General features: G+C 41.2%; 1 protein-coding gene across 4 annotated transcripts in view; it reads right to left on the bottom strand.

Annotated features, from left to right (window-relative positions):
* The window catches only part of MYO1B (myosin IB), a 429,075-nt gene that overhangs the window by 219,252 nt on the left and 182,239 nt on the right, over positions 1-27,584 (bottom strand). For all 4 annotated transcript variants that reach the window (XM_073633091.1, XM_073633093.1, XM_073633094.1 and 1 more), the window contains exon 4: positions 23,952-24,046. In XM_073633091.1, the coding sequence (XP_073489192.1) occupies positions 23,952-24,046 (95 nt within the window). The remainder of the gene's footprint in view (positions 1-23,951; positions 24,047-27,584) is intronic.

Genomic DNA, 27,584 nt, shown 5'->3' with positions numbered 1-27,584 from the left:
CCTATTTTTGTTTGCTTCACAAAAAAAAAATCTTCAAAGTTGTGGGCATGTTCTGTAAATTAAATGACGCAAATCCTCAAACAATCCATGTTAATTCCAGGTTGTGAGGCAACAAAACATGAAAAATGCCGAGGGGGTTGAATACTTTTGCAAGGCACTGTGTGTAAATATATATATATATATATATATAAATAAAATAGCTTTTTCCCTTATGCCATTACTTTAATAGTACCACTGAGAAATGTATCAACAAATAATATACTGTATAGGCAAAAATATAAATGATGAAAGTTTAGCATTTCATAGAGTCCTGCTAAAGCATTCTTCATCTCTAGCAGCAACCTTTGGTTAGCTGCAATTTTATGTATTTATTTTGGTACTTTTGGTAACCTCATGGAGCACCAGAATTTTAAGATTATAAAGTAGATGTTATCCAGTGACGGAAAAGTTATTATTAGAGAGTGTAGACCATGCCAAGGGCAAACAAATGCTTTGAGCCAAAAAAATCATACAGAAGTCCAGTAGCCAGGCATCAAAGTAGAAATGAAAATCTGGTATATAGGAACCAACCTTCCTAAAGATGTTTCTCTTACCTTCACGCTTGATTTTCCTCCCCTTCAACAAATCAAGGGAGACCTGCACAGCTGGCAGACTAGTTTAATTTTATGGTTTGGCAGGTGTAATATAATAAAGATGAATACGATGCCATGATGCCTAAATCTTCTACAAGCACTTCCAGTCTACATCCATTTGTCTTTTCTGAAACAGGTGAATAGTGCTTTTGTTCAGTTTTTAAGTGCCAACAAATCAACTAGACTATCTGTTGATGCTTCGATTACAGAAAATTGGGGGGCAGGATGGCTCTCCCAGATGTATTTTGCTATCAGGAGGCATGCCATTTAGCCAAGGTGCTGGACTGGCTGAATCATAGCTGTCAGAAACAGCGGGTGGCTAATGAACAAGCCACATCATCAATCCCTCTGGCTACTCTCCCATGGTTTGCTGCAGTGGTACCGAGAGTTATAAAGTATCATCCTACTATAGGAGTGACATGGGGTATTTTCCAGAAAGTGATTACTGATAAGGCAATTTCTCCGTCTCCTTCAACTTTTTTTTTTCAATTTTGGGAAATCTGGTTTTCATCCAGGGCTGTAGGATTTGTCCCTTCGAAACCTGGTGAAGCAAAAGTTATGTCAAGCACACCAGTTTGTGGTGGCTAATAGATGGCCTAACATGGAATTGCTGGCCTCTGATCCTGTGCCAGCTACTCAAACTTCTGGATCAAAATTCAATTGTTGCATTTCTTTTCGTTACTTCCACCAGGATTAGTTTTTGTGTGTACTCTATTTGGACAGCTCTGCCATTCCTCAAAGCCTCTTAGAAAAGCAATCTCATTCACCAATGACATGCTTATTTCAACAGTGCCAGGTTATAGATCGCCATATATTTGTAAATGGGAAAGGAATCTCTGGATCTCATTTACTCTGGAACAAGTCATTAAAATATTTCAATCTTCTTACAAAACATCAATCTGCTCTAGGTTTGGACCTGGGTTTTAAAAACATCACCGGATGGCATTATACGGCAGCTCATTTGATCAAAATGTTCAAGCTCTAACCTATGCTGGAGATGAGGGGAGGCCATCGGGGACCTCTTACATGTTTTTTGGCCTTGTGATAAGGTTCTCCATATCAAACAAAAATTTACAGACCGGCCACTCCAATTGGAACCAGCCCTCTTTCTGCTGTACCAATAAACTGATTTAATTGTAGCTTACAGTAGATCTATACTCCCGATGCTAATCCATGCAGCTTACAGCTGTATTCGGGCATGTTGGAAACCATAAGCCCACTCAGTGGTTGCGAAAATAAATGAAATATACTGGATAGGGAACTTATGCCAAGGTGGGATGGCTTAAATTTTCTCTCTCTTTTACTTCTCTCCTTTAGATGGTTCAATGTGACAGTTTATGATGTTTATTACTGTTCAGAGGGTTTAGGTGTTTGTACAATTTAGTTTTGCTTTTTCCTTTCTTGGCAATTTATGGTAATTGTTAATAAAGAATATATAAAAAAAAATACTCTGTCAGAGTACAAAGTTATAGCTGAGGTCAGGATAGACTAGATAGAGAAACTGGCCAAAAGGTGATATTCAGAAGATAAAGACAACAGTACAAATAACAAAACATAAGAACAACATAGGAAGCAAGGACTGTAGGTTGGCATAAACCAGATTAATTAAGGCTACACGTAAGCTGGCAAATTTTTATACAGTGCCTTGAAAAAGTATTCATACCCTTGAAATTTTCCACATTTTGTCATGTTACAAATAAAAATGTCAGAGTATTTTATAGCTCAAGCTCTGTCAGATTGAATGGAGAACAGCCATTTTAAAGTCATGACGCAGATTCTCAGATTGATTTAGGTCAAGGCTTTAACAGGGCCATTCTAACACATGAATATGCTTTGATCTAAACCATTTCATTGTCGCTCTGGCTGTATGTTTAGGGTTGTTGTCCTGCTGCAAGGTGAACCTAAGCCCCAACTCAAGTTTTTTGCAGACTCTAATAGGTTTTCTTTCTAAGATTGCCCTGTATTTCGCTCCATCCATCTTCCCATCAACTCTGACCAGCTTCCCTGCCCCTGCTGAAGAAAAGCATCCCCACAACATGATGCTGCCACCACCATTTTCACTATGGGGATGGTGTGTTCAGGGTGATGTGCAGTTTTAGTTTTCGCCACACATAGCGTTTTGCTTTTAGGTCAAAAAGTTCCATTTTGGTCTCATCTGACCAGAGCACCTTCTTCCACATGTTTGCTGTGTCCTCCACATGGCTTTTCGTAAACTTTAAACAGGACTTCCTATGGCTTTCTTTCAGCAATGGCTATCTCTTCTTGCCACTCTTCCAAAAAGGCCAGATTTGTGGAGTGTACGACTAATAGTTGTCCCGTGGACAGATTCTCAAACCTGAGCTGTGGATCTCTGCAACTCCTCCAGAGTTACCATGGGCCTCTTTGGCTGCTTCTCTGATGAATGCTCTCCTTGCCCGGCCTGCCAGTTTAGGTGGACGGCCATGACTTGGTAGGTTTGCAGTTGTGCCATACTCTTTCCATTTTCAGATGTTGGATTGAACAGTGCTCCATTAGAGCATGAAATATTTTGTTTATGATCCCTGCTTTAAAAACTTACTTCTCCACAACATCCACAACATTATCTTTGACCTGTCTGGTGTGTTCGTTGGCCTTCCTGATGCTGTTTGTTCACTAAGGTTCTCTAACAAACCTCTGAGGGCTTCATAAAACAGCTGTATTTATACTGAGATTAAATTACAAGTGGACTATATTTATTAATTAGGTGACTTCTGAAGGCAATTGGTCCCAAGTTAGGGGTATCAGAGTAAAGGGGGCTGAACAAAAAAAAAAAAAAAGCACGCCACACTTTTCACATTTGTAAAAAAAAAATTGAAAACCATTTATAATTTTTCTTCCACTTCACAATTATGTGCAACTTTGTGTTGGTCTTTCACGTAAAAAAAAAAAACCCAATAAAATACATTTACGTTTTTTGTTGTAAGATGACAAAAAGTGGAAAATATCAAGGGGTATGTATACTTTTTCAAGGCACTGTATGTTTAGATTAAGATTTTCATCAGTACATTTGGTGAATGTTGTTCAAAAGTACTTTAAAATTTAATTTGCTTTTAACATTCAATTTTGACATTATTGTAAATTCCCAAACAACAAACACATTCATTGTTAGAAATTTGTTCGTTTGAGAAACATTTTCCATCCTGCTGTTAACAGAAGAAGACTAAAGAACAGGAATTAGCACCAATGGGTGGAAAGTAGACTGAATGAGAAGCTGCAGGAAGCCCACCAGTAGCAGAAAAAAGTGATCAAGTCACAGACAAAAGTCCACAAAGTGACCATTCAGCAAATGAAGGAGCAACTACTTCCTGAAAGATGACTACCTAGCAGGAAAGATAAAAAAAATGCCAACCCACCCTGCTGTCAAGCAATCAACAGGAGGAAAAATAACAGTCAACTATTCAGCAGATGGCAACCAATAGATTATTTTCATCCAGACGTAAAACAATCTATTTTTGAAGCAGTCTAAGGCTTCATGTACACAAACTACTTTGACCGTGGCAAGACGCAAAACGTGGCACAATCGCACCGCATTTTGTGGACGGCAGTCAAAAATGTTACTATCCTGAACGGGATTCTTCTGCGTTCGGGAGAGGTTGAACCCCACCTAACCGCAGCAGCTCCTAAACGATCCTAGAAGCCTAAAATGTACATGGACACACGGGCTTTTATGGAGTTGAGTTTAGGAGCATTGGTCAAAAAACGCCAAAAGCTCCTAAACTCAAGTTTAGGAGCTGTAGTGTACATGAGGACTAACTTTGTTCAATAAGAGATTGTTAGTAACCCACTTCTATGTACTGAAACTTTTTTTATATCTTTTTCAAGTTAAGTATTTTTATTTCCCCAACTTCTGTACAAAACACCCTTTGATACATTTGAAAGAGGACTGCAAGAGAGTTAGGCTTAATGTACACGGGACGTTTTACAACCTCTCCTGAACAATTTAACTTCACAGATAGTAACCAATGTTTAAAAACATCCGTTTTGCTATGTTTACATGCCGCATGTAGCAGCTTTTTTTTTTTCTTTTTTTTTTTTTAATTGTCAAAAATTTAAAACGCCTGTAAATGAAACGTGGCTAAACCCGAGTTACCATGTTTTCACGCATTTACAAGCTGTTACAGGCGTTTGGCATTTTAAATGCCTCTGAACATCCGCCCTAAACACTTTATTGCTTTCCAAAAAATGCTTCTAAACTCAACTGCCTAGAAATGACTATAAATGACCCTGTGTACATGTACTGATAAAAAGATAAAAAGGAAAGTTCAGGAGCAGCTGAAAAAAAGGCCCAACTGCTCCTAAATGTCAGTTTACCAGCAGCAGTGTACATGAAGCCTAAACATCTCAGCTATACAACTATACATTAAAGCATTAAGTTATACATGAAAAAAAAATATGAATAGGATTAGTATCAAGATGTATACAAAGACTTTGGTGCAAAAGTCATATCTTCTGTATACTCAGAACCATGGAATGCAACACATTCTGTGCTACTGTTTCAAGTCATAACAACATTTTGTAACATTCTTTTCATTACATTTTATACGTATACTTCCTTATAAACACTTCGTTTGGGAGCGGCTACACTGTTGTGAATACTGCCGTCACACCTTGATATTGAGTCAGCTGTCCATTATCATCATCATCTGTTTTCATGTCAGAAATCATGAACCAGACCGAGACAGAAGTACAGTAAAATCACACTTGTTTATTAATAAAAATAAAAAAGGTAAATAGAGTAAGCATAGTCAAAGCATAGCCAGAGTCCAGTAACCGGATCGGGTAGTAAGCCAAGCCAGAGTTCAGTAGCCAGATCGGGTAATCAGCCAGGCCAGAAGTCAAGGATCCAAGTAGAGGAACAGCAAGCAGGATAAGGAGCCAGAAGGGGTGTCAGCAAAGCCAGTCTTTAAACAGGAACACAGGACATGGTTTCTTGTGATGTAACCAAGGTGAAGGCAGGAATGAAGTGAGCTGGAGATCTTTAAGTAGGCGGGACTGACGAGCAGATCCACAACAGCTGGTTAACTGTGGAGAGAGATGAGAGCTGGCAATTAGCTGACAGCTGAGCAGCCAGCTCAGAGAAGGAAGGGCTGAGCCAGCCCCGACAGAACCCCGTTCAAGAACCCCGCCCCCTCGGAGGATCACCAGGCTTGAGGGGAAAACGTCTATGGAAATCACGGAGGAGGGCAGGAGCATGTACGTCCAAGGATGAGACCCAGGAGCCTTCCTCCGGACCGTACCCCTTCCAATGCACCAGGTACTGTATGCGCCCACAGAACCTACGGGAGTCAACAATGGATTGTACCTCATACTCCTCATGATTCTCAACCTGTATAGGGTGAGGATGTGGCACCGAGGTGGTAAAGCAGTTGCAGACCAACGGTTTCAATAAGGAGACATGAAACACATTTGAGATGCGCATACTAGGAGTAAGGTCCAACGGGTAAGCCACTGGGTTAATCCTGCGAAGGATACGGAAAGGCCTAATAAACCGAGATGCGAACTTCAGTGAGGGAACACAAAGTCAGAGGTTGTGAGATGACAGCCAGACCCTGTCCCCAACCTGGTAGGAAGGAGCAGGCAGGCGTCTGCGGTCAGCATGGAGTCTGTACCTATCATTAGCAAGACGCAAAGCCTCCTGCACTTGTGCCCAAGTGGAACGAAGACCACGGAGATGCTCCTCTAGCGCAGGAATACTCTAAGGAACAAACGAGTCAGGCAACATGGAAGGTTGGAAACCATAATTCGCCTTAAACAGAGACAATCGGGACGCAGAATTCAAGGCAATGTTGTGAGCAAACTCTGCCCATGGTAATAGATCTGACCAGTTGTTGTGATGGTCAGAAATATAGCAACGCAGGAATTGCTCCAAGGACTGATTGGCTCGTTCTGTAGCCCCATTAGACTGTGGGTGATACACAGAGGAGAAAGCAAGCTGAATTCCCAGCTGTGCACAAAAAGCTTGCCAGAACAGGGATAAAGTGACTACCCCTGTCCGAGACAATGGGTAGCCCATGTAAGCAAAACATCTCCCGAGCAAAAATGGAAGCCAATTCCTTAGAAGTGGGTAACTTCTTAAGTGGAATACAATGACACATCTTTGAGAACTGGTCAACCACCATAAGGATAACTGTGTTGCCTTGGGAGTTGGGCAACTCCACAATGAAATCCATAGACAGGTGGGTCCAGGGCCTCTCTCCATTGGGTATGGGTTGTAGGAGGCCCACTGGAAGGTGTTGTGGAGTCTTACTCTGAGCACACACGAAACAGGCAGCTACGAAGGCAGTTACATCAGCACGTAGACTAGGCCACCAGAATTGTTGGGAAATGGCCCAAACGAGTTGATTCTTACCAGGGTGGCCAGCTGCCTTGGGAGAATGGTAAGTCTGGAGCACGGCATTACGTTGACACTCTGGGACAAAGCAGCGGTCACAAGGTTTCTCAGGAGGAGCATCGACCTGAGCAGCAAGAATTTTGTCACCCAAAGGAGAGTAAGACACCCAAAAATGGAACTTCTGTTTTAAGGGAGGTGACCCTTTGACATGCCACATTTGGCATGTCATTTTTTTGGGGTGGGAGCCGCTACCCTCGTTTCAGGGGGTCCCATCTCCCACTTCCTCCCAGCGCACCGCGGCACCGGAAGGGAGATCACCTCTCCCCCCTTCCTCTCGGCAATCATCTGGGACGCGTCACAGGTCCCAGATGATTGCCCAGCCAGTCACAGCGCGGCTCACGCATGCGCAGTGGGTGCCCGGCTGTGAAGCCACAGCCGGGCGCCCACAGTTACAATGCCGGCGCCACAGAGAGGAGGGGGAGACAAGTGGGTCTTTGTACGCCCGCATCGCTGGACCGTGGGACAGGTGAGTGTCCAATTTTTAAAAGTCGGCAGCTGCAGTATTTGTAGCTGCTGACTTTTAGTTTTTTTTTAAGCAGAACTCCGCTTTAATTGGTCAGGGGTTCATCCTACAGCAAGAATGCATGTCAGGTGCAATTATGCAAAAAGTGCTGTCAGTGCAAATGTCTGAATAATTATGGCAGACTAATGTGCCGATAGCTGACAACTGAACAAGAGTGCAAAAACATAGAAGTGCAAAGAACACAAACACAAAAAAACAACGATATAATATGCCCACACTCTCATATGTTAATCCTAGGCAGAAAATGCAGTGGTGTGAGCCTCCTATACAGAGGACAGCAATCTAAAATCGTCCAATAGCGTGAAAAGCAAAAATCAAAAAACCTTAATGATGCATTGAAAATATGTAAATATGTTCCTGTGCAATAATTGCAAATTAAACCAATATTATAATGATAATATATTGTGCTGGACTCAGCATAAAAAGTCTTTAAGTGACCCGTGCCAGTGCACTACAAAGTCCAAAATATCATGCAAATAATAAAGTGACAAGGTCTTCAAAAACTGTTTCAGTGCTTCTTTAGAAGGTGCCCCATAGGAAACGCACTCAGCGCTATTATTCACCCCACAAGGAGGTATTTCACCTTCACAGTATGAGCCACTGTGTAGCATACGGAAAAGGAGCCTGTTGTCCTGTATCAGCTGTTTTGCCGTGTTTGCGGTGTAAGTGGTCTCCTTGCGGCTAGCCGTCTCCTGATGTTCTTCTAGCTCATCTATTATTTTAATAGGAAGGCACAGCAGGATACATGTTTCTTTTACCCCTCAGAGAACAGTGGCGATATCCAGGTCGGAGGCTGTAAGGCAGAAAAGAAATGCCTGTATGGTACATGTGAAGGACACCAAGTGTGTCAGAACTACCTCAGTAAGCTTCAAATCATAGAATAGACAGCACAGTCTCCCTATCGAGCCATTTTGGGATAAACTGGACAGAAGGGTGAAGGCAAAGTAACCTACAACCGCAGCACATTTGTGGGAACCTTTGCAGCAGGGTTGAGAAAAACTTTTTTACCAACAATATGTGATTTATGTTGTAGAAAGAATGCCACAAGTGTTTTCGGCTGTTATATTTGCAAAAAGTGAATACTTTGATGAGTCAAAAATTTAGATTACATTTTTCTAATGAAAATGATTTCATGGTTTCTTTTTTATGTCCAATTATTTATTTGTTCTATGCTTTATTTTCAGAGTACACTGAGACATTAACCACTTCACGCAAAACGACATACCCGTACGTCTGTACTTTGACGCTGACACCGTGGTCATGGCAGCACCCCCCTCCCGCCGTGCTCCGGTCGTCTCTGCCGCTTACCAGAAACGCCGGTAGCGGCGGAGATGATCACGTCCTCTCCCATGGATGCCTGGCTGCCGACTGAGGGGAAGATCACCCCTGCTCTGCTCTATAACATGGGAGGGCGGAAGCGACGTTAAATGTCACTTCCACCCATAGCTCTTAAAGACTTTTTTTAATTGCATTTTAGTGTAAATATGAGATCTGAGGTTTTTTTGACCCAAGATCTCATATTTAAGAGGTCCTGTCATGTTTTTTTTTCTATTACAAGGGATGTTTACATTCCTTGTAATAGGAATAAAAGTGATCTTTTTTTTTTTTTTTAAACTGTCAAAATAAAAAATTAAAATTAAAATAAAGAAAAAAAATGTCTTTTTAAAATGCCCCATCCCGACGAGCTCACGCGCAGAAGCGAATGCATACGTGAGTAGTGCCCGCATATGAAAACAGTGTTCAAACTATACGTGAGGTATCACCGCGATCATTCAAGCAAGAGGAATAATTCTAGCACTAGACCTCTGTAACTCAAAACTGGTAATCTGCAGACATCTTTAAATAGCGCCTATGAAGATTTTTAAGGGAAAAAGTCTGTTGCCATTCTACAAGTGGGTGCAATTTTGAAGCGTGACATGTCAGCGTAACATTATCTTTCACAATAAAAGAAAAGAAAAGAAAAAAAAAAAAAATCGGGCTAACTCTACTGTATTTTTTCTAAAAAAAAAAAAAAAAGTGCGCTTGTAAGACCGCTGCGCAAATACGGTATGACAGAAAGTATTGCAATGACCGCCATTTTATTCTCTAGGGTGTTAGAAAAAAAATATATAATGTTTGGGGGTTCTAAGTAATTTTCTAGCAAAAAAACATGATTTTAACTTTAAACAAGTGTAAAAAAGAGGCTTGGTCCTTAAGTGGTTAAACTGCATACTTTTCAATAAAAACTACAAAAATGGGGGTGTTCTAAAATGGTAGTGTGTATGTGATGTAAATTGTCTAATAACACGGTTTCAGTTTTTGTCCCAAAATGCATTTATTAAGAAACTCTAGAATAATTTGCACACCTCATATAAAAAAATCTAATACCATTTAATGCAACTGTAGAAAGCCTTTTTCCCACAGCCACAGGAAATGACTGTCTCCTACTCACAGTATGGCTTCAGTTTTTTCTATAATGAAATGAAGATGTACTTCTAATAATATTGCCGGGACACTTTTACTAGGGAATGACTGATCATTATTTCATGGCAATTAACACTCCTTTTCTGCATAACTAACTGGTTAATCTATCTCATATTAGAGGGCCAGTTTATGTTTTTTGCTTTCATTAAAAGGTCTTGCCTAATGTCTGGTTTGAATTAAATTTTTTAATGATAGCTGTGAGCAGGCTTCTAATTAGGTGTTCTGTACACTAGAACTCATTTACAAAACTAGAACAGACAACGGGGGACAAAAAAATTGATGCAGCTACACCTAGAAGTTCCCTTACCTTGTGTGAATTATTGACAAAAGGTTTGCTCAAAGATGCTTGTTTACAATAGAAAATTTCAATGTTTTAAATTTTTTTGTTTTGAGGTATTGGACAGTTTTGGAAAGAGTAGAAAAAGATTAAAAACTCTTTTAAAACACAACAGGAAGGGGAATTCACCGGATCACGTGTTTCCACTAGATTTCAAACCTTCTTATTACTTCTGGGAAAACTACTCAAAATATATTTTTATTACTTTTTTTGTACGTGTAGCAATGGTCATCAGAACAAATGGAAAGGGTGACACACCAATCAAATAACATCAAAGTGGCTCTTTAAAGCGGTTTTAACCCCAAGAAAAAAAGTGCTTCTGTTCTTTTAAAGCATAAATACCACAACGCTTCTTGCAGTGTTATCTGTCCCATTCTATGTTGTAAAATACCTGGTTGATCCTGCCTGTTCCTGTGCCCCCCTAGGTGTACGGACCATGGTAATAATGGCTTCTGATCATACCATGGTCAGTTTACATGCATCCGGCATCTCGCACAGAGTCTCTCCCCCTCCCTCCCTGCCTGCCATATCTGTGTGCGAGAGCAGATCTCCTCCCCGCCCCTCCCCTTCTACCACTAATCAGTGTGGTTGTAAAGTAAGATTTACAAATAACTGGCATCCCCTCTGTTGTATGAAGATATAAAGTACTGGGTGTCAGTTTTTCTAAAATTATAATCCTAAATACCTTCTTGCACAGCACTGCTGTGTAGTCACGTGATCTCCCTCTGCTGGCTGGCTGGCTGATGCCAGGAGGGGAATTTCAGCCCCTCCCGCTGCTCTCCTTAGATCAGGGAAGGAGGAATGTCACTTGACTACACAGCAGAGATGTGCAAAAAGGTATTTAGGATTATAAATTTTAGAAAAACTGACACACAGTACTTTATAGCTTCATACAACAGAGGGGATGCCAGTTTTTTGTAAATCTGACTTTACAACCACTTTAAGACCCTGTTCACACAGCATACTACACTGTACAGATGTTTTATCAATACTGACACAGCTGCTGTGGGTGCGTGTCCCTGAACATACCATGAGTTTGGGGACATGCACCCGCACCCACAGGAATGTCAATTGACATCAATGGACTGCCTGCCCAGGGATTCATGGAAAACCTGTGAATTCCTGTAAACATGGCTCTGCACAGGCATACAGTATAATACACACCATGTGAATGAGGTCTACATCACTTCAGGAAAAGGTCTGAACTGTTGTAGAAAAAGGTCTGAACTGTTGAGTATATGGGCTTAAAAAGAATGATACTGTATTGTGTTCTCAAAGAATGCTGTACCAGATGCTGTAGAAGTGCAACTATGGCTCAGCTGGAACTATACTGCAATTTGTATTGTATATATGTGTGGTCTGATAAGCACTAAAATCAGAAGCATACCCTGCGGATGTATGCTACATATGGCCCATTAACACATATGTACATATTTAAAGTGGAACCAAACCTAGTGATTTAACAGTTTTAAAAACAGTTACATTCCCGGAATGTCAGGAATACTAACTATCACATTTGCTTGTGCTCTCAACCAAACTGTCAAACCATCAAATAGCTGGTGTCATAACTGATCATACATAGTTGTGCTCATATGTTTACAACCCTGGCAGAATTTATGATCTCTTGGCCATTTTTCAGAGAATATGAATAACAAAACCATTTTTTTTTCACTAATGGTTAGTGTTTGGCTGAAGTCATTTATTATCAATCAACTGTGTTTACTCTTTTTAAATCCTAACAGAAACTACTCAAATGACCCTGATCAAAAAAGTTTACACACCCTGGTGATTTTGGCCTGATAACATGCACACAAGTTGACACAAAAGGGTTTAAGGCCGAGTTCACACTGGTACGACACGACAGTCGTATGACTGTGGATCCAACTTTGCCCTGCGACTTGAAATCCGACATGTGTCCGACTTTAATGAACAGGGATCTGACTTTGATCCCTGACAATACCAGGCACTGTGTCTGGTATGAATCTTTAGGGGGAACTCCACACAAAATGTTAAAAAAAACTATTTCTTCTCCACTCTCTGGCTCCTCTCCCTCTTCTGGCGATGTCTTCTGACTCTGCCAGGTATTCTAGCCCTCTCTGGTTCTTCTCCCTCTGTCTTCTGCCTCTGCCGGGTCTTGTCCGCTGTCTTCTCCGCTGTCTTCTCCCTCTGTTCTTCTTCCGATGTTGACTTGACTCTCTTCCGCTCTAATGCTGGGTGTGCCACTACTTATATTGGCATGGGGCTGGGCCACTGGGTGATGTCACCCAGAGGCCTTGCCCCTTATGACATCACCGTGCGGTGCATGATGGTGACGCCATAAGGGGCGGGGCCTCTGGTGAGGTCACGTGGGGACCCCGCCCCATGCCAATATAAGTAGTGGCCCACCACGCACACAGCAAGGGCCTGGTATGCTCTTGGAGGGGGAACCCTTTTTTTTTTTTTTTTTTCATTTGGCGTGGAGTTCCCCTTCAAGATCATCAGAGCACAAGTCGCATGCCAAAGTCGGACCAGTTAAGATGACGATCAGACTTTGATCCGAATTCAGTGATATTCAATGGGCTGAAGTAGAATCAAAGTTGGACCAAAGTAGTGCAGGGAGCATTTTCAAAGTCAGACCAACTTGTGTCGGACCAGTTAAGACGGCTCCCATAGAGAAACATTGATTTTCACACGTCATGCAACATGAGCTCAAAGTCTTACAAGTGTGAACCCGGCCTGAATGGCTATTAAAAGGTAACCATCCCCACCTGTGATCGGTTTGCTTGTAATTAGTGTGTGTGTATAAAAGGTCAATGAGTTTCTGGACTCCAGACAGACCCTTGTATCTTTCATCCAGCGCTGCATTGACATTTCTGGATTCTGAGTCATGGGGAAAGCAAAATAATTGTCAAAAGGATCTGCGGGAAAAGGTAGTTGAACTCTATAAAACAGGAAAAGGATACAACAAGATACCCAAGGAATGGAGAATGCCAATCAGCAGAGTTCAAACTCTAATCAAGAAGTAGAAAACTCTGGGGAGATCTCAAAACGTGCAGTTCATGCAAGACAGCCCAAGAATTTACAGGAACTGGAGGCTTTTTGTCAAGAGGAACGGGCAGCTTTACCATCTGAGAAGATAAAGAGCCTCATCCACAAATACCACAAAAGACTTCAAGCTGTCATTGATGTTAAAGGGGTCAATACAGGGTATTAAGAACTGGGGTATGTAAACTTTTGAGCAGGGTCATTTGGGTAGTTTCTGTTGTGATTATGATTTAAAAAGAGTAAACACAGTTGATTAATAAATGGCTTCAGCCAAACACTAACCATGAGTAAAAGTTTTTGTGTTATCATTCATATTCTCTGAAAAATGGCAAAGAAATCATAAATACTGCCAGGGTATGTAAACATATGAGCACAACTGTATGCAGCTCCACGGCAGTTACAGATCAAACAGAGGCCAAGATGGTAGCTTCTTTGGCTGAAAAGGATAGGAGAGTTTAGTTCCACTTTAACTAGCAGGTTTTGTAACTCTATGACCCCTTGGTGTTTCATCCAACAGTACCATACTTACTGCTTTAAGATCACAAAAAAAAAAAAAAAAAAGAAAAAGAATATGCGTGACGTTGCCAGCACACTTGACAATAAGTATAAAAGTCCTACATACTGGTTGGGACTTACAGTAGTTATAAAGGCAGGTTATAATATGCATTAAGATAAAAAAACCTGTGTGCAGCAGCCTCCCCAGCACCCCCAAATACTTACCTAAGCCCCCTCTCTCTCTAGTGATGTCAAAGAGTGTCTTAACTGTCCGGGACTCTCCTCCTGATTGACAGACACATAAGCGGCGCCATTGGCTCCCAATTCGGCTCAGGTGCCCCCATAGCAAGCTGCTTGCTGTGGGGGCCCTGGACAGGAGGGAGGGGCCAGGAGCACCGAAGAGGGACTCGAGAAGAGGAAGATCCAGGCTGCTCTGTGCAAATCCACTGCAACAGAGCAGGTAAATATATCGTGTTTGGTTTTTTTGGGTTTTTTAAAGTAGAACTATAGGCAAAACTTTTTTTTACATTTTGGATAGAGCAAGGGAGAGTTATAACCCGTCAGATTTTTTTTTCACCAACTGTGTTCCATTGCAGAGATTTCTATTCACTTCCTGTCCCATAGCCAAAAAGGAACTGAGAGGAAATCCCTGCAAATTAAGGGAATTCCTAGTGTCCCCATTGGAAAATTTCACCCTATTACTTTTCTGGGGACAACCGAAAATGTGGAATTTTCTTTTACTTTCAATGATAATGGTAAACAGGACAGAGAGGGTGAATCACCTTAACGGGGGCACAGACAGCAATAAAAATTTACAAGTGTTCTAATCCCCCTCCACGCTATACAAAACTTAAAAAAAAAAGTTTTGACTTTAGTTATGCTTTAAGTAATAAAGAGGAAGTTTGTGTATTACTATATATATTATATATATACCGTATTTATCGGCGTATAACACACACTTTTTTTTCCCCTTAAAATCAGGGGAAAATCATGCGTGCCAATCCTCCGCCAATTGTGAGCCTTTTGGCAGCTCTCGGCGGCTTTCAGACGTTCTCTGCGATTTTCGGCCGATTTCGGTCTTTCTCGGCGGCTTTCTGCCGCTTTCGGCCATTCTCGGCGGCTCTCGGCCGCTTTTGCCCATTCTTGGCGGCTCTCGCAGTCCCGCGTGAGCCGGCGAAAGCCGAGTGCGTCAGAAAGCCGTTGAGAACGGACGAAAGCCGCCGAGAATGGCCGAAAGCCGCCGAGAATGGCGGCGCCATTTTTAAACGCCAGATGTACTGCAAACGACACAGGGCAAGGCTGCAATGGGCTGCAGACTACTGATGGACACTGACAAGGCTGCAATGGGGGACAATGCTGCAATGGGGGGCAAGGCTGCAATGGGGGGCAAGGCTGCAATGGAGGACAATGCTACAGATGGACATTAACAAGGCTGCAATGAGGGACAATGCTACAGATGGACACTGACAAGGCTGCAATGAGGGACAATGCTACAGATGGACACTGACAAGGCTGCAATGAGGGACAATGCTACAGATGGACACTGACAAGGCTGCAGATGAACACTGATGAGGCATTTAAATGTAAGTTTTTTTCCTTAAACTTCCCTCCTACAAGTTTTTTCCTTAAAATTCCCTCCTAAACTTGGGGTGCGCGTTATACGCCGATAAATACAGTATATATATATATATATATGTATGTATATATATATATATATATATATATATATATATATATATATATATATATATATGATACATATACTTTTTTATTGTTCTTCATGTTGCAAATATTTGTTGCTGAAATGGAATGTAGGGCAGAGCTGGATGTTTTCTGCACTGAATACCACTGAGCACCAACAGAAATAACACGCCTAGCTACATGTTCACAACAATGACGTCAGTTCTTAAGACTATGCTGTTGCTCAAAACACCTTTTTCAAGTGAAACATTGCGGCTTTTATAAACTGTTTAATAATTTTTTACCTAAGAATGCAAATTTTAAAATTTCAGACATTTACAAATAAGCCCTCCCTATTTATGTCGCAGTTCCCCCCTTTAGGCTCCATTCACACTAGCGTATTTTTTTATGCATTTTGCATTTTGCAGAAATGAATGGGAATTTTTTAACATGGGTTCCTATGGAACATGTTCACATCAATGCCTTTTTGTACCTCTGCGTTTTTGGAAAGGGTCAGGGACTTTTTTTTCATGCAAAATGCAGCGTTTTGCATGTAATAGAAGTCAATGGACCAGCATCAAAAACGCAAGTGCAGCGTTTTTTACAGCGTTTTTGATGCTTTTTTTTTTCTTTTAGACTGTATACAGTCTAAAAAAACCAAAAAAAAAAACGCCGCAAAAACGCTGTAAAAACGCTGCTCAAAAACGTGGCAAGCATCACAAAAATAACTCCAGAAACGCTCAAAAGCAACATGCATAGATGTGAATCGAGCCTTAGGTCACATTCCCGGTCCCCCTTTACGTCTTTGTAGATCCTATAAGTTTCACACAGACTAAATATATACTGATTTGGGTTATTTTTACCAAAGAAACATAGCAGCCTTTTGCCCTAAATTTATGAAAAAAGAAAAGGTGGGTTTTTTTTTTAATTTTTGGTATTTTTTCTATTTATGTAGCAAAGAATAAAAAAACCAATGGTGCTCAAATACCACCAAAGGAAAGCTCTCTGTGTGGGATTTTTTTTTTTTATTAATTTCATTTGCGTACAGTGTTGCATGACTGCGCAATTGCCAGTTAAAGTAGCGCAATAGCAAAAATGTCCTGGTCATGAAGGGGGTAAAACCTTCCAGAGATCAAGTGGTTAAACATTTTGTTCTTGCCATACCCAAGTCTGCCTACCTACCACGTCTCATTTTTCTGTTGGATTAGGAAAGGCAAATGTAATAATACATGGCTGCCAAAACCATGGAACTAAAAAGTATTTCTTTTTAAAAATTATCGCAAGACACTAGTTTATTTCTATTCAATTTTATAAATGCATTCTGTAGTACTTGCTCCTCAGAGTTATCTGGATCACGTTACATCACAGAGTAGAATAATATATTACCTTACCACCTCTAACCATCTAGACTGGATAATTTATGTGGTTGTGATGTGAAAAGCGTTTTCGAACGGTTTCATAAGAACTTTGCCCTCTTAGATCATAGGAAGTGATTCATGTATCTGGTTATGGGATTGATGTGAACTGGCGTTTCTGAATAATAAGCATTACTGAAGTCGACTCATGTAGGAAAGTGATGTAGACAAAAATGCTGTATGTTTGAATCGTGTCATTCTGGGGCCATGGTATTTTAATGAAACCGAAAATATTTACTGTAAGGGCAGAAGCAATAAAGATTTATGGCCTTTGGACTTTTTGTACAGATTTATATACATATTTCCCTACTGCTCTGCCTGTATGAATTGCCCATGAGAATTATTTTACAACAGCTTTTGTTTTGTTTTTTTTAATTTAACAAACAATTGGCAGGTAATGCAAATGAGGATTTTAAAAATAAAATCTTCACCTGCAGAGCATTCAATGTGCAGGAGCAGGTACAAGAATCAACCATGAATCCCTGATAAAGGCTTGGTGTTTTGAGGAGGTCCTGTAGTGGAATACAAGGTCCTACAAGTTGGGGACCTCTTGCTGACACTCATCCTGGCTATATAAGCAATGTGGGGTTGGGGTGACTGGGATTTTTGGTGAGCAATAAAGCAGCAGAGGGACCCTTCTTGTCTAATTCCTGCAGAAGTCAACATGTGGGTGCACGTTGGTCAGGACTGGACATGTTTACTTTTTAGCTCCCCCAGGATAATAGTTTTGTGTGCACATTCATCCCCCTCGTGTCTTACACCCTCCTCTCTCTTTTATAAAGAGCATGGCCAAAGCATACTGACTGTCCATTTCAGATAATACATATATAATTAAAGCCCAAGCTTGGGTTAAAAAAAAAAAATCAGCACAAGAGATGGTAATTACATTTAAAGCTATGTGTCCATTGTGCTGGTGCCTACTCTCATTGTTAAAGCGGTATTAAACCCAAAACCAAAAATGTCATATATTGCAGCTTAACAATCATTAGATCTAGTGGCTGCGTTCTTTTGTCAGGCTGTTTTCCCTGGTGATATGGCCAGTAACACACCTCCTGTATTATACAGACACCACTCTGGATGAATAAGCACAGCGGGTAGATTTGGACAGCAGCATGGTCAGTCTGCGGGGGGGGGGGGATATTAGAAGTACTAGCAGATTTAAATACACTAATAAACTGAAACCACATTCCAGCTAGCACTTTAAAAGTAGTTAAAGCAAACCTGCACCCCCACGCCAGTGTTAAATGGTCTGTCTCATCCTTGTAACTGGAAGAGAGCTTTTCTGTTCAAAAATGAATAGATTTACTGTCTGGATAATCAGGTGAAAATAGAAGCAAGCCTAAAATAGAAAACTAATACAACCATCACATTGGAGAATTAGTATGTTGCAATATAATAGATGTTTGCTTTTGGGTTTAATACTGCTTTAAATTCCAAAGTCCTCTGACCCCATACACCCCCCAGCCTTAAACTTGGCTGCTGCAGGGGCTCATTTGAGTGCTGGACCTGTCAATGGCTCTCGTCAAGAGTACCCACTATGCACCCCCCCATATTTACAGTGGGCATAGAAAAGAATCACACCCTTTAAAATAATCATATTTTGCTGCTTTGAGCCTGAAATAAAGACAGGCACCATGTTTGTTTTATCCAGCTGTATTTACGCACTTAGAAGTGCAACTTCTAACATCCAAGTGAAAGATACAACACATACATGTCAGAAAAAAAAGTTGGAAAAAGTATCACCCCCTTATGTCAGTATCTTGTTGGACCATTTTTTGCTTTAATTACAGTCTTTAGTTCACTTTATTCACCTTTTTCTCCTTCAACCACTATCTGGTCATTTTTGCTGTGTGCTTTGGTCATTGTCATGTTGGAAGGTAAACAACCTTCCCATTGACAACTTTCTGGCAGAGAGCAGCAGATTTTCCTCAAGAATTTGTTGGCATTTTGCTCCATTTTTCTTCTATCCTGACAAGTGTTGCAGTACCTGCTGCAAACACCCCCATAAGGCCCCTTTTCACACTGGGGCAGGAGGTGCATCGGCGGTAAAGCACTATTATTAGTGGCGCTTTACCGGCATTTTAGCGGCGGTATTCAGCTGCTAGTGGGGAGGAAAAACCACCGCAAAGCACCTCTGCAGAGGCGCTTTGCCGGCGGTATAGCCGCGCTGCCCCATTGCTTTCAATGGGCAGGAGCGGTGGACAAGCGGTAAACACACCGCTCCTTCACCACTCCAAAGATGCAGCTAGCAGGACTTTTTTCCCATCCTGCCAGTGCACCGCTCCAGTGTGAAAGCCCTCGGGGCTTTCACACTGGAGAAACAGCAGTGGCTGTTTCAGGTCAGTTTGCAGGCACTATTTTTAGCGATTTAGCGCCTGCAAACCGCCCCAGCGTGAAAGGGGTCTTACAGATTATTACATTACTTTATGCTTTTGCTTATAACAACTCCCACAGCACTGAACACCATTAAAACTGAATGGAATAGGGTGTACAGAGGACTTTGTGTTCCAACTAGGACAACCAGCGCCGGCACAAAGGACACTTTGCAATAAATGTAAGTACCATCCCTTGTGCTGATTTAAAAAAATAGAAAAATAAATAAATAAAATAACCTAAACTTAGGCTTTAATTTATAGACAAATACTAAAATTAAAATGCCTTTAAAACCATTTTAATAAACAACCAAATAACATTTTAATCTAATTTGTAAGCACGCCCCTTCTTTCCAATACTTTTCAGAGCAACTATTATCTACATATTACTTGTGTCTCGGTACTGGTGTCCCTATATTGCAATCTGTTTGCCTAAATATAACCCCACCTCCCAACAGGTATATGAAACTGTACCACTTCTGACAAGTTCACAAACAAAATCATTTCACTGTAATCAATAAAATATTGTGGACCTAGTGCTTCCACACGTGAAATTCCCTTGTTCAGTCCGACAAGTTCTTGTCACTTCAGCATAGGGATGGGCGATTGTTTGCCGCTACAAATCAGTAATGCCAGCTAATAGGGATTTGTGGCTAGCAATGAGATCACTATAGTCACTGGTTATTTGTCCCCAAGGTACAGGTCAAACTCATGCCATAATATTAGGATAGCATTTATTGCTACAAATTGCTCTTCATCAATGCTTTGTGGCTAAGCCATAGATGTGAAAGTAGAGGGATTGTTGCTGACATGAAACATTGCACAAACACAAAAAGATGATGAATATCGTTGCGCTACTGGAAAGAGGTCATGTACTAAATAAAATAGCAGCCAGCATCACCAGGTTTAAATGGTCACTGTTTACACAATTTTCAGTCCAACATAGACAAATTAAGCACATTTTGAACTGTCATTGGAATGTCTTGAGAAACGATCCAATATTAGGCCCGGTGCTTCCTACCAGAGCAGGAGTTACATTTAGGGGAGCTCCATCTTTACGAAACCGTATCTCCCATAATGTCATCGAAGCCCCTACCCAACCATCGTTCTTCCCTGAAGCTAAAGGGTACCACCCCTGTAAAAGGTGCAATGTATGTATGTATAACCTCCTGGGACGTAAAAAATCTGAGACATTCCAGTCCTCAGTCACTTCCACCATTTACCATATGAAACATTTTGCCACATGCACTACTCGTTACATAGTATACCTTATTATATGTTCTTGTAATAAGCAATATGTGGGTCGGACTATAAGAACATTCGGCACCAGAGTAAATGAACACATTACTGCCATCAAACTAGGCCGTACCAACCACAGTGTTCCTCGCCATTTTCTCCATTTCCATGACAAGAACCCGAGGGGCACTAAGTTTCAAGTCATAGATAAATTTGTCCCGCATTGGAGAGGTGGTCCACGCACCAGGGGAGTATCCAAACTCGAAACTTTCTGGATCTTCCAGTTAAGAAGCTACTCCCCTTATGGGTTAAATGTTGAATGGGACATAAATGCGTTTATAAACAAATCCTAGTTTGTGGTAGCTTCTGAGTCCCTTATACATTCTAGGGTTTCGACCCATATATGTAACTTTTTGCTTTCCTGTCATGCAATCCTGGGGTTTAGGACTTGGTTTGAACCCCCAGAATTGGATGACGGGCACTATATATATTGGGTTATATGGGTGTGGCTTGGATACCCTAGATGTTTTATGGGCCAGCCATTCTATAGGATCAGATATGGAGGTTTTCTGTTTTCCTTTTTCTCCTTTTCCTTTATGTCAGTTTACATATATACACATAATTTTATATATGATTTTTATATTTTTTATTTTGGATGGATTATTATGGATGTTTTTTGTAAATTCCCAGGTATATTGTAATTATCCTTATGGGACGACCATGTCTCACACATGGTTTTCCCAACATCTGGTTGCAGGTGTGTGGCTTTACAGCACAATGCTAATACTTTGTCCTTTATTTGTGGACACCAACGCGGGACCTTCTCTTACATTTATGGGGTGTTGTGTATGTCTTGTTCCGACAGTCACACATCCACTTAGGAGGTGCCCCGTTGGTTGTCCATAAAGATTGTTTGTAGGGCATTTTTAGTTCAGTATTTGTCTTTTCTTCTCCTACCAGTGTCCTATTTACACTTCCGTTGACACAGGAAGTGACTGGGATATGAGCGCCCTGTTCAGCTGCGCAATGACGTTGATTGCTGGCGGTTGGGCGGAGTTATTTCACCCCTCGCTGTATCTCCTTACTGGCTCCTTCCTAGTTTGGAAGTGAGGCTTGGAGCGCAGCCGCCGGTGCGCGATGACATCATCCCCAATGACGCTGGCATGTGACCTAGCACCTGAAGCCTTGATTGGCTGGTCTTATCACATGCTTTAAGGACGAAGGTCACATACATAGTATTCTTCTCTGATTGGTCCGTTTGATCACCCAGCGGCGGCACACACAGCTGATCGTTATTTTTAGTTTTATTGTCTGTATAAGTAAGCGTGGTACCAGGTATAAGCCTGTATGCCCCAGTAGAAGGACCATCGTCCGAAACATGTCGGGTTGCTGAAGCCATTTGTACCCTGTTACCATGCAATTTTTATCTCATTTGTGATCACTATTTTTATCCATTTTTTATCTGATGTTTGTGAAGTATCCCTCTTTTTGGTGGTTTCCAATAAACCTTTTTCTAACTGATTCATGAACTATGTGGAGACTTTTTCTTCCCTCTACATGAATCCCTTTCTGATGTGGTGAAAGCTGCATCTCCCAGCTGCTTGTTCGCTGTAGAGGGGAACCCATCCATCCGTGGAAGATTCAAGATCCATCTCCTATCCAAGGCTGCTCCAGATGTGATCACTGGAACCCATCACCAGCACCTCCTAGCAAGCACTCCCAGGATCGGTAGATCTGTAAGCCTGAATGACACCCCGCCGTATGGTGAGAGTGTCCACCCCTTCTGGTAAGCGCATTTGCCCCATCCATTTACGTGTGGACCTCGAATACATAAAGAATATCTACTTGATTTAAGAACACTATTCACATGTGTCTCTTTTCCTCACTATAAATATCACATTGCCTTGGTTGATGAATTTATAATGCACCATGGACATTTCTCCTAACAACTGGAGTTTGTGTTTTTTTATTTTTATTTATTGTGACTTGTAATCATCATCATGTGTAAGATTGGTTACTATACACATCACATATATATTTAGGGTGGTAATTCACCCCTTCGTTCTCACTTAGCGCTGCATTTATTTTTTGTTTTTATTATTGCACAAACACAATCGCTGAGCGACTGAGCTGCAAATCTCTGTAAAATTAGCAAGTTAGTGATTTCATTGAAAATTACTGACTTCCTTAGCAGGGAATCGCTTTATAATGTGCAAGAAAGATTTTAATTTGGTGGGCCTCATTTCCTGTTTGTACTCCCATACGTTAACCACTTTACTGATCTTAGTGTCACGACAACCAGAGGAGTGAATTGAGATCTGGTGGGCTACTAAATCTTGTTCATGTAGCAGCCTTGGAAACCTTGTCTGAAGTGATCTCTCGATGGTATCTAGTCCCCGCCCATACAGTCAAATTTGTATTGAAGTATTCCTCAGACTGTTTGAGGCTGAGAGGTGGGCACGCTTATCCATATTTGGTAGGGTTGCACTGATACTAGTACCGCACCGATCATCCCTGACTGCCCCGTGTGTTTTCTTCCATGTCCTCCTCCATGCTCCTCCAGTCCCCCCCCCGTGCTCCTCTGGTCCCCCTTGTTCCGGATCTGTCAGGATGGAAAGGGGGGGAAGGAGTCGATAAATATGTCATTTGCCTTTTCTGAATGCACAGTGATCATTGACTGTTCACTCATAACATAACATAAAAAAAAGTATTGGTAATCGGTATTGGCGAGTGCTTGAAAAAAAAGCATCGGTACTTGTACTCGGTCTTAAAAAAGTGGTATCAGTGCAACCCTAACATATGGTGGTCATGCCCATTAATCAGGACTTATTTGGCAGAAGTGTTTGGGACAATGTCAGCGATATTTGGTAAAGTCCTTTCCCCTGATCCTACTATAGCGCTTCTAAACAAAAACACAATTTAAATTACTCTTGCAGATTACCACTGTTGCTTAACAGTTGCAAAGGCCTGGAAGACCCAAAAAATCTCTAAAACCTTATAAAGACTAAAACTAGAATAAAAAAAGGTAATGACCATTAGAAAAAAAAAAAACGCCTACTATACAAAATACACCAAGATATGGTGTCCACAAATAGTTTGCCCTCAGGCACTGGCAAATTGCCCCTAGAACTATTAGCACCACTGTATTGATAATCTTTTGTTGACTGGCAGCCCGTTTAGACTCCCTCTATATAGGACCAGCAGTGTCCTTTGACTATTTACCAAAATGTACAGACAATACATACGACAGTTTGTTCTGAAATTATCACTTCTATACTTAATAAAATTACTGAAAAGAAATAACACAATAAATGCACTCCACGTACTGCTGTGAGGTCAATGGTTGTTATGATGTATATGTGTACCTGTTTTTCCTGCTCCGCTTTCCCCAGTGATCAATATGCACTGATCCTTATCCTGGTCCCTCAGAGAACGGTAGGCTTCATCAGAAAGGGCATAGCTGTAAAAGAAAAGGATTTTCTTTAATTTTTTTTTTAAAGAGTTAAAAAAAATAGAAAATAAATTTTAAAAAACATTAAAGAATATATAACCCCAAGAAGAAAAATGTATTATTTTGTGGCAGTTGCATTTGTTTTCTTTTTCCCGTTATTTTTACCTGGTGATCCTGCCAGTAACACACTGCAGCCACGAGACAGGCCTATGGCTTGCAGTTGCAGCACGGCCCAATTCACATGAATAGAATACAACTGGTGACGGTACTGTGCACAAAACACAACATAGGGTATCATTTTTTTCTGTGGCTGTGAAACAAAGCATCGCCACCATGGTATGTGTAAAACCCCAAGTGGCTGCATGTCATATTTTAGGTAGTCGGTTGTAGGTGTGGGGGGTGGCACTAAAACCACGGCTCAGCTACATGTTTTTACCACCTCTGTGTGAAAATACTAGAATTTCCTACAATACTTATTACCATATAGTGGCCAAATGTGGTGTTTTCCATTTTAAATCAATGAAAAACATTCAGGCAGCACATTCACACAGAAAAAAATATACATGCACTTTCACTGAGCAAACTGTTCTGCAAATTGTTTTAGAACTACCCCATGCTCTCTTACAGCATTAATGCTCACTTAGACCCCTTTCACACTGAGGCGGTTTGCAGGCGTTATTGCGCTAAAAATAGCACCTGCAAACCGTCCCAAAACAGCCGCTGCTGTTTGTTCAGTGTGAAAGCCCGAGGGCTTTCACACTGAAGCGGTGCGCTGACAGGAGAAGAAAAAAACTCCTGACAGCCGCATCTTTGGAGTGGTGAAGGAGCGGTGTATTCACCGCTCCTGCCCATTGAAATCAATGGGACAGCGGGGCTATACCGCGGCAATACCGCGGCTATAGCCGAGCTATACGAGCGGTTTTAACCCTTTTCCGGCCACCAGCGGGGGGTTAAAACCACACCGCTAGCGGCCGAATACTGCGGTAAAGCAGTACCGCCGACGCCCCCTACCGCCCCAGTGTGAAAGCAGCCTTACAGTGCTGCATATATGGGGGAAGTAGGACTGTCTCCCTAAGACAGGGAGTGTGTTTGGACTACAGACCACCTCTCCCATTCCTTATTTTCAGAACATAGGGAGAGGATGTCTTTGTCTCACAGAGCTGACCTGGCTGGTAACATTGCTTTGATTTCAGTGTAGCACAGGCAGAGAGCCATTTTTTTTTTTTTTTTTTCCTTTCCTAAAATATTTATAGTCTAAAATATTTTTGAATTAGGCATTAAACGATTCTCTGAATTCCATTGTTTCTCAACCAGGGTGTCACTTGTGTTCCCCCGGGGTGTCGCGAGCATAAATCCCAGTTTGCCCTGAATCAGAGATAGATGAGGGGACTCTGTAGTGATGGTGGACCCCGATGGGGAGACTCTGTGGTGTTGAGGTGCTTCTGATGTATAGAGAAGACCTTAAAGTGATACTAAACACACACACTGTTTTATTTACATTGTCCCTTCTACAGTATTTCTGTATGTAGATGACAGAACTGTAATTTTAATTTAAAATAAATAAATAAAAACATCTAAAATACCTTTTCTCAATCGATACACAGCTGTCACATGACCCCAAATCTTTCCCAGCCTGTCTGCAGGGAAACAAGCAGGAGGAGCTTCTAGTACTCTGCTGCTGGTCTCATGTTCAAATTTTTTTTTTTTTTTTTACAAAAAAGCCTTTGGAATATAAATATAAATATCAAACTGTTTTAAATTATCATACAAATATATATTTGAAATCAAGCTTTATTACTTTTTGGTAATATAACATGGATTTCTGCCAGTCACAGGCTGTGTCACGCCCCTCCAGCCTGTGTCTTAGAATAAGAGGGAGGGTAAAGCCTCCATGAATCTACATGTAATATCCCACAACCATTGTATTTAGCTAGTTAGTGGGTATGAAGGAGGAAAGGAATGGGCTGTCATTTACCACTGTGTATGCGCTCACATGTGTCACTCTATAGTCACAGGGGCTGCTCAGATGTGACAGGAAGGAAATGCTCAGCATAGAAACTCAGTGAAAACTGAGCATGTGCAGAGCTGCCAACACTGACCTGCAAAATCCCTAGCTTAATTGGGCACCAGTTTTTTTTTTGCAGAATACAGAAAACGAATCTCAGTGACAGATTGAGTGAGTATAGTTGTGTGTCTCATCCCCGTAATAAAGTAATATTAACATTTTAGACCGGGGTGCCTTGGGATCTCTTTATATTTTTAAAAGGCGCTGCAACTGAATAAAGGTTGTGAAATGCTCTAGACAAACAGATAAATAATAAACCATGTTCATTCATTCTGGTGATCTACATACACCTTGCAGACAGCAAGTCAGTTCTTAGACCTCACTTTTCTTTATAATAAGGGCTTGTTCACACCATTGTGTTTTTATGTGATACAAGCACATAAAAAACAATTACCATTATATTCTATGAAGCGCCCTATATCGGCGTGTTACATAGCAGCGCACTGCGTTTTTGGGAAAAAAAATGCTGTTTTAGTAAAAGAAAAATGCATTACAACATAGTCAATGATAAGGCATGGAAATACATTCAAAGAGCTCTAAAAATGTAAGATGTAAAACAAACAGACACTACACAAAATGAAGACAAGGAATGACAAAAATGAAAAGGAAGTAACTACATGAACTACGCACAAAAAATGCAAAACGTGTCTTGTGTTGCATGATGTTTTAACTCAACACATTAAAAATGCGTAAAAAACTCATTTTTGGAGCTTTCAGGAAAACGCATTTGTATCTGCTAACACAATGGTGTGAACAGACTCCTAAGGCCACCTTGCTTGGTCAAATGCTTACCCTAACCTGCATACTAGCCAGTTAATGAGTAGCAGCACACCAATGAGGCCATCCGTGTGAGATCAGGTAAAGTTTTTCCCGATCAGTGCCGCCAGCTATAGCTGGCAACACTGATCATTGTATTCTGCTGGCGGGGCAGGCTCCCCGCCAGAAAATAATCGTTCAGCAGGAGTGATTCCCCCATTCACATCAAATGTGTGGATGGGGAAATTGCTTGGTTCTCAGTACGAGGTGTTCTTTGCTCTTCCACAGCAACCACTCTCATGAACACTGCAAACAAATCTCAAACGGTCTTCTATCAATGCTCCTCTCCTCCTCAAATAGCCTCTCTTTCCTTTCTTTTGATACAATTCTAAATGATGGCTATCTTTATAATACATACTGTACCTCTTGACTTTAAAGGGTAACTCCACTTTCGTTGAAAAAAAAAAAAACCCAGCAAATATAAAAAAATATATATGTAATTTCCTGCTTGTGTGATTGGCTTACTTATTTTCCCAGAAGTCTGCACTAAGATACCGGTCAGATTTTGGGCATTACCTGCAACAAAAATGTCATTTTTGGTGAGATACTCCCAGTAGGAAATCACGACTAAAGGGATGCAGACCCTGCAATTTTCCACATTAGAGCTTTGCAGGTGCAGCAGCTGGTTGATAATTAAGAAACAACTCCCATTAGCCTCACATGGGC

The sequence above is a fragment of the Aquarana catesbeiana genome, linkage group LG06, assembly GCF_042186555.1.
Source record: "Aquarana catesbeiana isolate 2022-GZ linkage group LG06, ASM4218655v1, whole genome shotgun sequence".
Classification (NCBI taxonomy): domain Eukaryota; kingdom Metazoa; phylum Chordata; class Amphibia; order Anura; family Ranidae; genus Aquarana; species Aquarana catesbeiana.
Note: the sequence above shows the minus strand (reverse complement) of the source record. Positions and strands in the feature narration are given on the sequence as shown.